Consider the following 16,536-nt stretch of genomic DNA (forward strand, 5'->3'; position numbering starts at 1 on the left):
TAAGACTTTATAATTGTATAGCAAGAGCTCATAATCATAAATTAATGCTTCGTAAACAATAGCCATCACAAAAATCAGTCGCACATTACACAGCATTGTATAAGTGAGGCATAATGTATGGCTGAGTGGTCATTGTTGTCACAATTAACCCCTGTAGTTTAGGCCTACTAGGGCCTGTGTGTATTCCTGTAGGCCTACGTAGGTCTTTGCTTCCCACAGGAATTGCCATCAGGTCAGTGGCGGTTGGAAGGTCCCACGGGCCCCGAGGCGAGATTGACAGCCCGGGCCCTACCCCCCCCCCCCCCCGCCGCGCGCGCGCGACCACCGAACGCCGAACGGGACCGTAAATACCACTTCGGACTAAACCCCTGGCTAAATGTATTCCACCTTACTCCATCTATCTTGCCCTCTTTTGCCTGTGGTAATTTTATGTCCTGTTTATGACTGTTCAAATAATAAAAACTCAACTTTATCAGGCGATTGCAGTGCAGGGCTAACAACTGTATACAGACACAGCGTGACAGCGAACATACCGGAGCACATCCATCTACTCTAGTACTCTAACGTGCAGCCAAGCAGCCCATTTTAAACCTTCTATTTCCTGCCTGCGCCGTGCAGGGCCCTTCACAATAAAGCGTCACCCTTTAACTCCCAATGAACTACATTTTACACTGCTTATTATTGACAGAAAATGTAGTCTTAGTTGCGGTAACTTAACAGCGTGTTTGTGGGAGAGAGAGCCAGAGAGAGAGAGTGAGAGAGAGAGAGAGAGAGTACACAGTTTACTAACACAGTTTACACTACGCCTTTAATGTATAAATTAATAAATTCACCCAAAGCGCAACAAAACGAGGTATTTCCTGTGTCGTGCTGGCCGGCGTCTGGCCAGCTGCAGCACAGTCGGAAAACAAGGAAGTCAAATATATATATAATCAAATATAGAATCAATTTTCAGGGTTACTGCATCGTCTATTCCTCGCTCAGATGTTTTCCAAAACATTTCCGAGAGCAATGTTTAGCTGTAAATTATGACATTATGTGTGTTTTTACATGGCTGTCATTGTCATGTTGGAAACAGCAGTAAAACGAGGGTTTGATTAAGCATCGTTATAGAGCGGAGTCAGTCTGTTATCCAGAAATAACAGACTTTGGCGATTGATCAATCAGTGTTGCTTTCGTCGACTAATACTATGACGAAAAATGTTCGTCGACTACCTTTTTTCACTGACAAAAACTACTTAAAAACTTAAATACTAGGCCATGACGACTACAACTATGACTAAATATAGGCTACTGTCGATTTTGTCAACAAATAATAACTAGACTAACAATTTAGGAAGGGACTAGTGGACAAGAGATCCACTATAAGTCATTTTACACTTGGTTGCATGCTGAAAAAAGCAGATCTACAAGCTCACAATGCGTCGTGCTGCGACGCGTTGTGAGCTGTGTGTGTGTGTGTTCTAACCACTTAAGCCTTATTTTATACTTTGGTGTACAACATGTCTTAGAAAAGTAGTGAAAATGACTGAACTACAAGCTCAAAACTTGCAACACAAGCTAGTACATATATGCAATTTTACCTTATCCCTTATCCCTAAACGTATTTGCAATTTTTTTTTACTATTTTGAAAAACATTTTATCAACAACTAAGCGTGTCTCAAAAGGCCTACTAATAAACCAACTTCTCTGTAATTCATATTCGTATTTCAGGAGGACCTACTGTAGTGCAGCGGTTCTCAACACAGTTTTGTTTAAGGTGCAATATGTGGCCAAGTTCCATATATACTATAACATTTGTTTAGCAAGGTGAAATTTGAGCATGATAGTGCGAGAAGAGGGCGAGCCAGGGGTAGCGTTATCCTTTGCCCGGTTATGCTCATTCGTTCATGTATCTGATTGTTCGGGGTTTGTTTTTGGCTTTTGTGCCTTTATTTATAGTTACAGTGAAGACAGACAGGAAAGAGGGAGTGAGCGAGGGGGATAGACATGCGGCAAAGGTCGCCATGACACGCAACACGCTGTCAGGCCAGAGCCGATATGTGGCATGCGCCTGAACCATTAGGCCAGCGGGCACCTGGGAAAGAAGCTATTTATAGAAGCTATTTATAAGTTACAGGTCTGTAACAAAGGCTGTACGAATGGAACCAAATGGACCCGTACACTCTCAGAGTTATGGTTTTATAGAGTAGAATTGGGTCCCAGAGATTTAAAAATTAAATCACAGCAGTGTGAAGTGAGTGGTGCAACGAATGACAGAGTTACCGTGTGGGGGTCCCTCTACTGCACTCTCCTGTACTGTCACTCCCGAAATCACGTAAGGGCTGCTAAAAACTCAGCTTCCCATCATGCACTTGTGCACAGTGTGAAGCTCAACAGCTCCACTTTGTCACCTGTTGGTAAACATACATAGGTAAACATACATAGGGACAGACATAGGGAGGGAGGGACGGACATAGCTGGGCATTGGAGTGGCTGCACCCTATGGTTGCACTTGCACCACTCCAAAATAAAACACCCTATGGTTGCACCACTCCAAAATAAAACACCCTATGGTTACACCACTCCAAAATAAAACTGAGCACTGTGGCTCAATGCATATCAAACTGGAGCGGGAAATGTTACTCAGGAGAGTGATATGTTACTTATTATATTATTCCTTAAAAAAGTTATACTATTCTATCATTTATTACTTGGAATCAAGAGTCATTTATTATATTACATATTACCTTTGTCCACCAGCAAAGAAAAAGAGAGATGTCAACAACAATTCAACAACACAATCTGTTCAGCCAGCTCCTTTTAGAATTGAATCAATTTGTTTTGAATAATAGTAATAAGACTCATCACTCAGCCCTAAAGGCTATGAAATAAAGCAGCAATCTCTCTTGACCTTTTACATAAAATGTTTCTCAAAAGGCAGCCAACTTTTTGTCAAAGTAATACTTTATTTGTTAATCATTACAAAATAATGAAACACTGGTCCTTGCAATTAAAAGTCTGAGAACCTGTATGTATGCATGTATGTGACTATGTTTTATATATGCATATCTTATTTTATTTTATTTTCTCTGGGGAGTTCTCTGAATGTGTCCATATTTGTATATAATCTTTTGTATTTACATTTTTGGTTCGATTTAGGTAATGGATCTGAGCTGAGCTTTTTTTGTTTTTTTTGTCTCGTCTTTATCATAAAATGTAAAAATCAATAAAAATATTATTGAACTAGAACTGCACTCTGTCGAGTGCATATTTGCTTGTTGCACACTAGTAGGCCATAAATGGCCAACTAGTGCGCAAGCAGAGCGCGCAAGTACTTTCGACCGCTGTAAACTGTCAAATCTCAGTATATCTGTGAAGGAACGTTTGAAATGTATAATTATTAGGTGTAACTATTTGCTACCTACCTACTTTATGCATATAAACACCTAGTATTATTAAGTATGGTTCAAGTTTCTATCTATAAGAAATACAGTTTTATCGATGTAGATATATTCTAGATTCCTTTTTAGTTTTTCAAAGAAAAATAAATCATTGATATGTGATGAAAAAAAAGGTATATAAACTGAATTAAAATATATTATACAGTATAATGATTTTATTATTTATTGTAAATTGTCAATTGTTTTAAATGTATTTCATCTTGGATTATAGTGATATTAATACTAAATCATGATCAGAGATATGTGTCTCTAACTTCAATTTCTGTAATAATACTTTCACATTTGTAAAAATTTACATGATCTACAATACTTTGATTTGTTTTTGTGCCTGGTTTGCTGGGACCAGACTACACAAATGACCATATTTCTTACGTCATCATTGAGTGCTAGTCATACATATACACACCACGTACTCTGGTCCCAGCAGATCAGGCACAATTTGCTATTTTATTTGACTGATTATGTATATAGTATACGTATGACTAGCTCTAAATGATGACGTAAGACATACGTATACATAATACATATACTATATAGAGTATGTAGTTGTAAGTTGATTAGTGGTATACTGTGGTTACTTTGCGCCAAAAACCGCGACAGCCACCCGCCATTTTATGGGTATGCCAATAAAACAGCAAATCTGTGCCTGGTTTGCTGGGACCAGACTACACAAATGACCATATTTCTTACGTCATCATTGAGAGCTAGTCATACATATAGTCATATACACACCACGTACTCTGGTCCCAGCAGATCAGGCACAATTTGCTATTTTATTTTACTGATTATGTATATAGTATACGTATGTCTAGCTCTAAATGATGGCGTAAGACATACGTATACATATACATATACTATATAGAGTATGTAGTTGTAAGTTGATTAGCGGTATACTGTGGTTACTTTGCGCCAAAAACCGCGACAGCCACCCGCCATTTTATGCGTATGCCAATAAAGCAGCAAATCTGTGCCTGGTTTGCTGGGACCAGATCACATAAATGACCATATGTCTTACGTCATCATTTAGAGCTATAGTCATACGTATACTATATACTGTACATAATCAGTCAAATAAACTAGCAAATTGTGCCTGATCTGCTGGGACCAGAGTACGTGGTGTGTATATGTATGACTAGCTCTAAATTATGACGTAAGACATATGGTCATTTATGTGATCGGGGTGGTATTGGTCATTGCATGTACTTCTACAGGCAGGGGGGTGGCACCTGTCAGCGGGGAGTGTTGGGCAGGAGGGGTAGGACGAAGGCTCTACGTCCTCCCGGTGGGGGCTCCTCACTGGCAAGTGAGTCAGTATACAGTAGGTAGTGGCAACACAGACATATGTGTATTTTTTTATATTTTTTATCCCACGATTTTGTAACCCATTTTTCACCCCTGTGTCAATCATCTAATGTGATCCTGGGCTCTACACACCCTCCACCAACCTAGTCCCCATATATGGGGGACATGGGGAGAGCAACGGACTTGAACTCATGCTTCCTTCATGCCCGAGTGTCCAAGTTGCTCCTTTGCACCTGACAGGGGGGAGTTTCCCTGGTTGGACGTAGCGCATGGAAGGAACACGTTATTCCAACCAGTTCCTTTCCCCTCCATCAGGCGTCCCCCGGCTGGCCAGGGGGAGGCAGTTTAGTGACCAGGATTACTGCATGTTTTTTGTGAGGGTACCTACCCTAGGGGACACGGGAGAACATGCACACAGAAAGACCCTTTCGCCAACCCCGCCTTCGGGTATGGGCACTGATGACGCGGAGGAGGAAACACGCCGCCAGCACCCACAGCGTCAAGAGCGGTAATCGAACCCAGGACCTTCTAGCTGTGAGGCGACAGCAATACCAACTGTGCCACCGTGCCCCTGTATTGACTGTATTCATTGGCTAACAACTAAATTGGCGAGAAAAACGGGGAAAATGTATTAATAATAATATTTTTTTTTCTGGGAAAGAATCTGGTTAATTTAGTTTGGGGGCTTGCTGGCATATACAGTGCATCAATGCGAGGGTCTCGCTTAGCTGACTTTTGCCGGCACTCCACCAAGTCACGACGCTATGAACATCCACAGCACGCAAGCAAGCCGCATGTTTAGCTCAGGCCAGAGAGTTGTCTTGCCAAACATTGTGAAGTCCGTTTCTAGCCGACTCTGCACTATTCGAGTTAGGAACATAAATAAATGTTTATAAAATCGTACATCACGTTTGGGTGGTGAGACATTTTGGATTCGGCACGAATGCCAATCTAAGTGACTATATTAAAAATCAATGTCACAGTAATTAACTGGAAACGAGGAACAAAATGGCTCAAGACATTCAAGTGATATCTGAGTGGACAGTAAAAACAGCACTGACTCACGGTTATATGACCTTTGGCTCATATTGTTTTTTTTAAATCACACCCGTGTGAAATGAGGGGCGTTCTTATCATTATACATCATCATACATCATCTCATGAGCAACTGAATTTATGTGATTGGTTAGCCCATTTGCTCGTCTGTACATATTTTACATTGTCAATGGCATTTAATAATGTTTGTGTTGCCACAGATTTACGTCATATTTGAGGCACATATGACCAAATTTCATTGTCAATGGCAAATATGAGACGTGGACAAAAGCTGTATATTGGAGGGTCAAAAAAAGGTCACATTCCATGCTCAGCCAATCAAATCATCTCTATCACTCTGCAAAAAGCATGGAATACGGTTGTGTATATTACAGGAAACCCCCTGTTAAACTTACCAACAAACTCCGGTAAACTCCTATAATGTACCATCACACCTGTATATTACCGTATATTACTGTATATGCCTGCTAAACTTGAGGTTTGCGGGCAAATCTAGTGCCCAAGATTGCCCGTTAACTCCTCTTTTCACGCAGTGTATGGGGTACACACATTTCTCAGCCAATCAAATCATCGCCATGGGATACACACATTTCTCATCCAATCAAATCATCGCTATATACATACAAACACACAAAGCCATGGGCATAGGAGGAGCTCCAAAAAAGTATGATTTGGCTCAAATGATGCATTAAAAGCAGTATATACAAATATGCGCAGACACCTCCCATTTTGTTTTCCGCCCACCAAGCACTTTCTTTCTCTCTCTCTCTCTCTCTCCCTCTCTGGGAGCTGCCTTCACAGTGGACAGATCCTTCTGACGGAAGTGTACATGCCCAGGCCAGGAAGACACAGAACACAAAAGGTCAACATAACATCCTCACTGCTGCACTGCAGTCATCGCAGATTGCTTAATACGTCTCTAGAACCTCCGTTCCCACTGAGGGTGAACCTAAATTTGAGCCTGTGACACCCCCCCCCCCCCCCCCCCCAATCACCTCATTGTCTCACTTCAATCTCACCATGTCAAGTCAGGCGAGGCATGTCAAAAGATGCCAGTTCACTCCGTCTAGTAGACCAGCACCAAACCTGAGTGGCAGCTCTGAATCATCCTTCATTATAGTCGCTTACTCGCATGGGTTGTGTGATATCTCATACAACACCTGACCTGATACAAAGGCACATTGCTTTCGCAGAGAAAGCTGGGCCACTAGCCTAGTGTAGATGTGAGGAAAGGCCATATTGGCTGACAATGACATGCTCACTATTAGTGCTCAAACTGGTGAGGATAAAGGATTTAATGGATTATAACGTTTTCGAGTGCACCTTGAAAAGCTTCACACAATTTGACCACATCTTTTGTTTTTGTGGATTTACACCACACACATGTATTTCCGGATAGTAAACTACATGGGAATCATAGAAAAAACATTAGTAAAGTAATAAACTGTATTTGTGAGATCAATTTGACAGATTGCTGTGGTATAAAGGGGACATAATTTCCGTGCTACCCATGTAGAATTGGATCCACAAAATTGTAAAAATTAAAATGGCCACGTAATGTAGCTATAATAACCACAGAGTACATTTTTTTCCAAGACATTTTTTTGTGGATATGACTTCACACCACACAAATGTATTTGATATGACTTCACACCACACAAATGTATTTGATATGACTTCACACCACACAAATGTATTTGATATGACTTCACACCACACAAATGTATTTGATATGACTTCACACCACACAAATGTATTTGATATGACTTCACACCACACAAATGTATTTGATATGACTTCACACCACACAAATGTATTTGATATGACTTCACACCACACAAATGTATTTGATATGACTTCACACCACACAAATGTATTTGCGGATAATAAAAAAAACAGAAAACAATTAGTAATTTGTGGATAGTAAAATACATAACATCTCGTTGCATGCAGTGTTGATTGTGTCGACTAATACTAAGACGAAACTAAACTAAACTAAATGGAAACTAAATGAAAACTAAGCTATGGCGACTAAAACTAAGACTAAATATATTGACAATTTCGTCAACAAATAAAAACTAGACTAAAATGTTAGGAAGGGCCGGGACTAGTGGACAAGAGATCCAGGTTAAGTTATTTTACACTTGGTTACATGCTGAATAGCAGATCTACAAGCGCGACGTGTTGTGAGCTTGTAGATCGGCTATAAGTGTAAAATCAGTCATTACGACGGCATCAAGGCCCGCCAAAATACATCTTAGTCGACTAAATCAACTGTAGATTTAGTCGACTAAAGTCTTATGATATTTTGTCGACTAAAGCTAGACTGACTAAAACTAGACTAACACTAAAACATTCCAGGTGACTAAAATGTGACTGAAACTAAATGAAAAAAACAACACTGGTTATCAATCATGTAACCAGTGTGGGCTCGATAAGGACCCGGCTCGATAAGCCTGCTCGATAAGGTGATCGCTATCAATAAAAAGTGAATGAGCTCCATCCCTAGTTACATGCAAGGTTAATTCTGTGAGGTCAACTAATTAAGTCCAATAAAAACGTCCATATGATCGGTCCAGTGGGTTCAGGGTTGAGATGTGAAGCTGCTGAGGACACACAGACAGAGTCTGTTATAGACGGCTATAGCCTCCTAAACATTATAAATTTAACCATTTTTAGGTGTTCCGGGCCCATCCTTCCCCATACAATGCGCCATGGGGGTTGTATATGAACCCTGTGAACAGTGGAAATAGGCAGAATGTTCTTGTCAATATGGGTTGTATGCCGTACATATTGTAGTTACTATAAACTATGATAATAATCAAGAATGAAACAGAAATGCACATCATCAGTGTGTGTGTGTGTGTGTGTGTGTGTGTGTGTGTGTGTGTGTTTCCCTCGAAGCATGGTGATGTGGCAACAACCTTGTGTTTAAGTGCGAGGGGGGGGGGGGGGCGTCCCCGCCACTACAGTATTAAATTGATCATCAGTTGATGTAATCCAAAGTATTGAGCTACTGTACTGTTGCCGCTGAAGCCTTCAGTTGCCAGGCAATGCCAAGGTTCAGCCAGACAGAGGCCGGGGGCTGGGCAGTGGCCACACACAGGTTGGTGTGTTTAAATGTCAAAACCAATCGATTGTCCTTGGATGAAAATGTGTTCAGGTGATGGAGAATACAATAACTGTCCTGATCATCATATTACCACTGAGTGGTCGTGTTGTTCCAGTAAGGTCAAATGTATCTAAAAATATATATATACTATACTATACTAAAGTATGGTAGTATATCTCACTAACGTTTCTGCTGGTCTTCTCTTATCTACAGAAATATGGTAGGCCTATCTCTAACTAGAAAAGTCACAATTTTGAAAAAGTGTGGTTGCCACAGTCCCTTAACCCATTTTGGGCGGGAACCCGTTTTGGTGTTAGCATTACGTTATGCTTCAGCTATTGAAAAATAGCAGATCTACAATCTCATCTTGACAATCTCGAGCTTGTAGGTCTGCTATTTTTGAAAAATCGAAGAACGACTGACATAGGCTTTTTCAGAAAACTGTCAGGATTTAGAAGACATTTTTAGAATCTGATCTCAGGTCAGACATAGGGACATTGCTGTTCTTTGGAGTGGTTGCACCACTCAAAAATGCAATAATAAAAGGTAGGCTACACTGGCAATAGTCTGAACAGAGTCGTATTTGTTTTGATGCAGCCTCACCTCAACGCCACCGCTACGTCATGACCTGTGTTGTTGTTTCCACGGGCGGTGCGGGTCGGTCAATTCAAATATTTTCAGAGGGAAAACCAAACCGGTAAAATCATGGATACCGATATAAAAAAGGAACTGGCTCGAAGCCAAAACACCGCGAAAGAACCTGTCAAACTCTGACCCACCACCACCTTCAGAATGTCAGATTGATGACAAAGACGACGATGATAGTGAAACCACCCACCACCACGACAGCAGACGCTATCTCAAGTTAATCTGATTTCATTACAAGCTGATACACTGGTTATTAAAATATTGCGGGGAGTTCAAGCAGACAAACAGTGAGGCCGAGCCGGGCCAGCAGGCCCCACCGCTGCAACTTCCACAGCCGGTAGAAGCAGCTCAACGTTGGGACGAGAGCCCACTCCACCACCACATACTTGATTCTCCACCAGAGGATCTCGGTGCTGACGCTCCAAATCAGGTGAAGAAACGGGACAAATATCCGAGTAGCCTTTTTAGTGCATGGTTGTGATAAATAAATAAAACATACACCCAGGTCTCTTATATTTTAGGTGATAAAATGTATGCAATAGGAAAACGCATTACCCTGCCCTAATTTGTTGCCTTAATTAAACCCCAGCTGCACGAGGTGAAATTTCCTCGTGCTAAATGACCGCCTGCAGTCCCAGCTCTGACCAGTAGGGCAGAGCGGTTCAACGTTGGCCAGCCCTTCTGGGGGCTTAATGGTTTAACTTCACGCAGTTACTGTGCATCGTGCAAGGGGTCATACACACTACTACGTGCTTGGCCTACTGAATTGTGCTGTCTAGTAAATATATTTATAAATTATAAATATCAGTTGCACCCAAAATTATATACCACTGCAAATTGGAAATTACTGGCAAAATTGACCAACTGGCTGTTTGCAATAAATCAATCAAACAAGAACAATTTAAATGGCTCAACTAACTTTCTCAAAATTCAACACAAAATGCCACTTTCCACAGCAGTTTCAAAATGATCCATCCCTTTCATAAACAGTTCATAGTAGAGCACTCTTTTGCTGTTGTGACCTGTTGTACAGGTGACGCATAGCAGCTTCTGGCAGCAGTAGTAGTAGTAATATTGCATTGAATCGCAGCCTTCTTGTCAATTATTCAGCCTCATCCTGTACGTACAGTCGTCCACCACTAGTTGGCAGCAGCTAATAATAACTGCAGGTACTTGACCTGTCATGTCACGTTGACCTGCATTGTTTGTTTGTAATTTTTCCCACTGCTAGTGCACTCACTGCACTAGCAGCGCTGAGAGTTGCGATTGCATCGTTGTATAGCAGCCTATGCTGCCTCCCTTACAGTAATACCTTACAGTAATTTCAAGACAAATAATTGTTTAAGCAAGCTGCTTTTGTGTATTTTTCTACTTGGTTGTGCTGTATGCTGTTCATGCTTTGAAGTCATAATAATAGTATAATAATATAATAGTAATAATAATTATTAATTATTAAAATGATGACTTCATGAACGGGGCCTCCCTATCCCCGTTTAATTCAGGAGACCGAAGGCCACTCTAGAATATTTATGCCGAAACCAATCCTTACAATTGGAAGCATAGTTTGGTAATAGGGATGTGAATTATCGATTCATGCATTAATAGTTAATTGATAAATATTAACTATGAAGGCAGTTACAAAACGCAAGCCCAGGAAGATTACTCTACTGAACTGGTGGCCATTTGCACATAAGGAATATATGGGCTATGATTCCAAGGTAATATGCTGGCGTCTGGCTGGCCTGGCTATGCAATATGCATCACCTTTGCAGCAGGTTATAATAGCAAAGGTGTTCTCTATAAAGTACTAATGATGCTCGTCAGGTGTATCATTTTCAAACTGCAGTAGGCTAGTAATTTAAAGGGAGAAACAACTTGTAATGTTAAAGGACCACTTCACCACTTTTCAACCTATCTTCATACTAGGTTCTCACTAATAATCATGATAATATGGCACCATTTTTTTCCTACTCTACTCTGTCTGTGTTCATAGGAGGGCTGTGGGTAGGTCAGAAACCCGTCAGTGACATCATCGATGGGGAATCCAAGCTAATAGAAACTGCAGGCTTTCTAGTCCTGAAAAGTTGCAATGCGAAAATGGAAGCCGTCATTCTCAATACAAATCTAAACATTTTTGTAAAAAAGAAATGTGTTTTAAAAATAAATCTGCTTAACGATGATGTCACTGGTGGACGGATTTGTGAACTGCCCACAGCCCTCCCATGAGACACAGACTGAGTAGAAAGAATTTGTGCCATTTTATCATGATTAGTGAGGACCTATTATATTGAGATAGGTTGAAAAGTGGTCCTTTGACTTTGATTGAGCTAGGCCTATTTAAATTGTTCTTGTTTGATTGATTCATTACAAGCCGCTGACAGTTTGTGAATACCATATAATCCTAATAATTTGCAGTGGTGTGTGTGGTAGTAGGTTGTTGAAGATTGATTACTAAGATTATTTCAAGCTAGTTTTTGATAGATATTGTTTCAGGTTTCAAGAGCTGCAGCCAGGCAGAGAAAGATATTTTGACCCCATTGAATTCATTATTACAGCTGAGATATTTTATAGTTTTAACGTTACAAATAAAATGTTATCTTCACAAGGTGTTATCATGCAATTACTTATTGAACCACTAGAGGGCACTAGTGAGAGATTCACATCACGAATTTATTGACAAAGAACAAAATTATTGACTTGCTATAGTTAGCCACCGACAATAGAACTTGTTGTTCTGTGTAGACGTTTTCCAAGTGTAACCTATATATTTTATTTTTTTATCAGTTTTACTGTTGACTTCTAAATGAGGAGGGACCTTGTGTGATGACTGAGTGGTTAAGCGCCAGCACCTGTTTCTTATTAACAGAAGAACCCAATCAATTGGATAATTGTCTCCGTAAATCAATGTATCAGCGGGTGGCGAGGCGCCTCCAAAATGGGAAATAATAACACATGCGTCTCCGAAAACGCAGATACGGGTAGTAGTCTATTCATTTTAATATTATACACAATTAGCCCAACTGGAAAACTTATGCTGCTGCTGCTGTAGCCTATACAAAATAAAATAAAACACGAAATAAGAAATTAGGACAGCTCTCACTATAGCCCGTGGATTAACGTTACAATCGATGCTCAGAATAAACAAAACACATTCTATAAAAGCCAAACAGTAGAACACTCTTGCGCGCATTTGTGCCTGTCGACGCGTCAACCCGTTGAACCAGTGCATTATATAGCTGTCAAGAGATTGACTGTTCAGTTTTTCCATCGTGGTGTGTAATTGAATTAACTGGTTTACGCTCTTCTATATAAAAACAGACCTGATGGTAATCGCGTGGAGGGAGAAAAAAAAGAACAGGGGCGTGAATGAAACAATCGCACTCACCTCCCGTTTCACGTTCCATAATAATTTCTCTTTGAATTCCTCATCTGTGGACGAACCCATGACTCTCCGTGGCCAGTTCAGTTGGACAACGTTCAACGCGACCTGTCCGCGGGTATATATAGTCTTCTCCTCCGTCCTTTTCAACTATCGTCTACTACTATTTTGTTTGCCTATTTTATTATCTCCTCGTTCCTTGCTCAAGGCAAAGAAGAGGCTTCCCCTGACCCTGACAGCTGCTGGAGGCTGGCTGACGCATATCGGTGTGGTGGTGCCGCCGCGGCGCATTCAGGAGCCATCTTCAGCTTCCCTGTGAATGACGCCAGCGGAGGAGGTCCGCCTCTTTTGTCATTAGCTTACTGATCAATGGGCTGAATCACTGTCCCCAAAGAAACCAAGCTTCCCACACAGGCAGCACCATTGAAGCTCTCTCTCTCTCTCTCTCTCTCTCTCTCTCTCTCTCTCTCTCTCTCTCTCTCTCCCCCCACGCCCCCCCCCCCCCACACACACACACACAGCATTTGAGGCTGAGAGCTCCGTTTCCTCGTGGCGTGAGAACTGAGAAAGTGAGAGGTGAAGTGGTGGCTATACGAGCAAGTTTAGGCCTATACTAGTAGTATAGCCTATACTAGCCTACTGTCTACTACAGACGTGTTTCTCCATCCTTTTCATTGTCGAGATGCAAGCATTTACGCCACGGACCCCCAACCCCCATTTGATACGATTTATATTTGTATTTCTGGGAAAACCTACACCGTTATTCGAATTAATTAATTCCTTCCTTCCTGCAGGCGCCGGCCATAAGGGTCCATTTCGGTTCTATGTGTATCAACCTATTAGATCAACCCTCCTGGAGTTATTAAGCCCTGTAGTAGTTGTAGTTGCTGGAATATCATCAATTCAGTACTCACTATACTCAATAGGCCTATATAAGTATCGATCATGGGTTCCTTCAGAGTTCAAATATGGCCCAGAATGTGTTTTGGACAGACAAACAAAGCATTGCTATTGTCCAGCGGCAGCATCTTTAGACTATAGGGCAGGCTATCTTCAAACTGATGGAACTGCATGTAGAGTACATTACAGTAGCCTGGATCAAGTATTCCAAAAACAGGTGCTTAAGAAAGTTGTACGGACAACTCTCATCCCTTCAGCTCTGAATACAGGCTGGACCCTTAGTAATAGTTATAAATTGTCCTTCTTCGTGCCTGTATCTATTCAGGCCTTAAATGCTGATATGAGGAGGAGGTAACTTTGTTGCTTCTTGTATGTATTAATATACAACAATAACTAAAAAAACATCGCATGGCTGCACCTGGGAGGCTGGGACGTATCCTCAGTGATGTATCCTGAGGTCAACAGGGTTTCGGGTCTCTCAACATCATACCCCTCACTCAGGCGACTCAGCCGGGAGTGATCAAGTCCCAACTTACGTCCCAGTAGCTACTCTCAATCAGTCCCACTAGGGAAAAACCAGGGGCACACAATCCGTTGGAACTATTCCAGAACTACTCTGCCAGGGCTGGGAGGTACACTTCTGGCACATGGAGGGACTAGGCTCTGTGGGTTGTCTCCTGGCCGGGCCCCTCCTACGTCTCACCAGGTCCACTCCTGCTCTCACCAGGAGCAGAGCGAGGACTTGTGCATTTCACCAGAGTCCCAGCACCAGACAGTTCATTCCGGAGTGGTGGGCAATGGTTCCGCAGGGTCATGGTGCTGCGGTTCCGCTCGTCGCCTGCATGGCCCTCCCAAAGGCCTCACCGAGGGTTGTTGGGCTTCCTCCTCACGGAGGACACAGGCTGGGGCACTAACCCATACTGCTCACCCGGGTGCCGTCTACATTCCGGCTGTCACCCGTCTCTCAGGTGGTCACCAGACTATACCTGGTTGTCACATAGTCTATTCCTATGAGTCACTATAAATAGAAGAACTATAACTAAAAAACATTGCATGGATGCACCTGTGACGTATCCTCAGTGATGTATCCTGAGGTCAACAGGGTTTTGGGTCTCTCAGCATCATACCCCTCACTCAGGCGACCCAGCCGGGAGTGATCAAGTGCCAACTTACGTCCCAGCTAGTGCTACCCTCAATCAGTCCCACTAGGGAAAAACCAGGGGCACACAATCCGTTGGAACTATTCCAGAACTACTCTGCCAGGGCTGGGAGGTACACTTCTGGCACATGGAGGGACTAGGCACTTCTTCTTGCATTCCAATGCTACACTAATGAACTGCCATCCTGTTTTATTGTTTTATATGTGTACCATGCGTATTTACTGTATTTTATGTGATTTATGTTGTGCCTGTTATGATGGGCAGTGCACGTCACGACTCAAATGCAGCAGGAATCCAACAGGCTACAATCCAACAGGCTACCATATACCATATAGCCTACCATAATAGAGCTATTTCATTCACTTGACTCACTTCACTTCAGTTTAATTGGACCCGCCACTGGGGAATGCATAATAGGCCTGTTATACACTGGGATGAGCTGCACGTCGTTTTAGCAGTGTGATACAATGTCTTTCCACAATAGGCTATAGCCTACAAAATCTAGAGATTGAAATAAACGCAGCCCCTACAAAATGCAAAAAAAAAAATGCACACAAAAAGGAAAGAACGGTTGTCATCATCATTCATCATGACCGATCTGGGACCATAAAGTCATTACACTTCCTGTGCCTGCCCTCTTGTGGTCAGATTGTGTTCCTACAATCAACAACCAAAAGTCAACTGTTTGAAAAGTGCTTCATATAGGCAAAGTTATTATGTTGTTATCAATCATTATTGAGAGCAATGAAATGATTCCATACACTACGGCACAGTACACTATAGGGCTGGGCAAAAATATTTTTATGTCCTTAATTATATTGTCTGAGCAGGATGCAGAATGGCGTGATATGGTATAAGTGTTGGTTTTTAAAGGCTGCATTGCAATAAAGTAATGTAAATGTTCTCAAGTAACCCGACTTTCAGTTGTTCTGTTTTTGTCATTATAGGGCCTATACTTTTGTTATTATAATTTGTTATTATAGGTCCCAAACCCTTCTCCCTTCTGGCTCCAAAACTATGGAATGCACTTCCCATTACAATCAGAACTGCAGCCTCACTCCCAATCTTCCGCCGTAGTCTGAAAACCCACCTCTTCAGACTCCATCATGGCCCGTAGCACTTGCCCTAGCCCCGATGACCTTACAGGCATATCCAAAGGCTCAACTTATTTAACTTAGATAGCACTTTATGTAGACTTAGATTTTTATTTTATACAGACTTATAGCATTTTATGTAGACAACACTAGAATAGCATTTTATGTAGACATAGCACTATGTAGTCACTGTTATGTTCTTAGCTTACGCATGTTTCATGATAACTACTCGTTATGCATGTGATGTATTGTCATGCTTTTTTGTTATTGCTTAATGTGAGTCGCTCTGGATTGAGCGTCTGCTAAATGCCTAAATTGTAAACTGCAGTGTAGGTAGTAATGGTGATTATTGATCAAGAATCTCATTTTGTAGGGGGAAAAAAAGGAACTGAGTGTTTTTTCTTTATTTTATTTTTTCTCATTTAAAAAATAATGTCTGTA

At 41.5% G+C, this 16,536-nt stretch overlaps 1 protein-coding gene across 1 annotated transcript in view; it reads right to left on the reverse strand.

The window, feature by feature from the left end:
• sgsm2 (small G protein signaling modulator 2) overlaps window positions 1-13,051 on the reverse strand; it is a gene marked incomplete at its 3' end in the record, with an annotated part of 116,221 nt that extends 103,170 nt beyond the window's left edge. The window contains exon 1 of the mRNA XM_083773537.1: window positions 12,948-13,051. Within this exon, the coding sequence (XP_083629663.1) occupies window positions 12,948-13,007 (60 nt within the window). The 5' untranslated portion in view covers window positions 13,008-13,051. The remainder of the gene's footprint in view (window positions 1-12,947) is intronic.
• Window positions 13,052-16,536: the final 3,485 nt, after the last annotated feature.

Source organism: Protomyctophum parallelum (genome assembly GCF_964188405.1).
Source record: "Protomyctophum parallelum genome assembly, chromosome: 9".
Classification (NCBI taxonomy): Eukaryota; Metazoa; Chordata; class Actinopteri; order Myctophiformes; family Myctophidae; genus Protomyctophum; species Protomyctophum parallelum.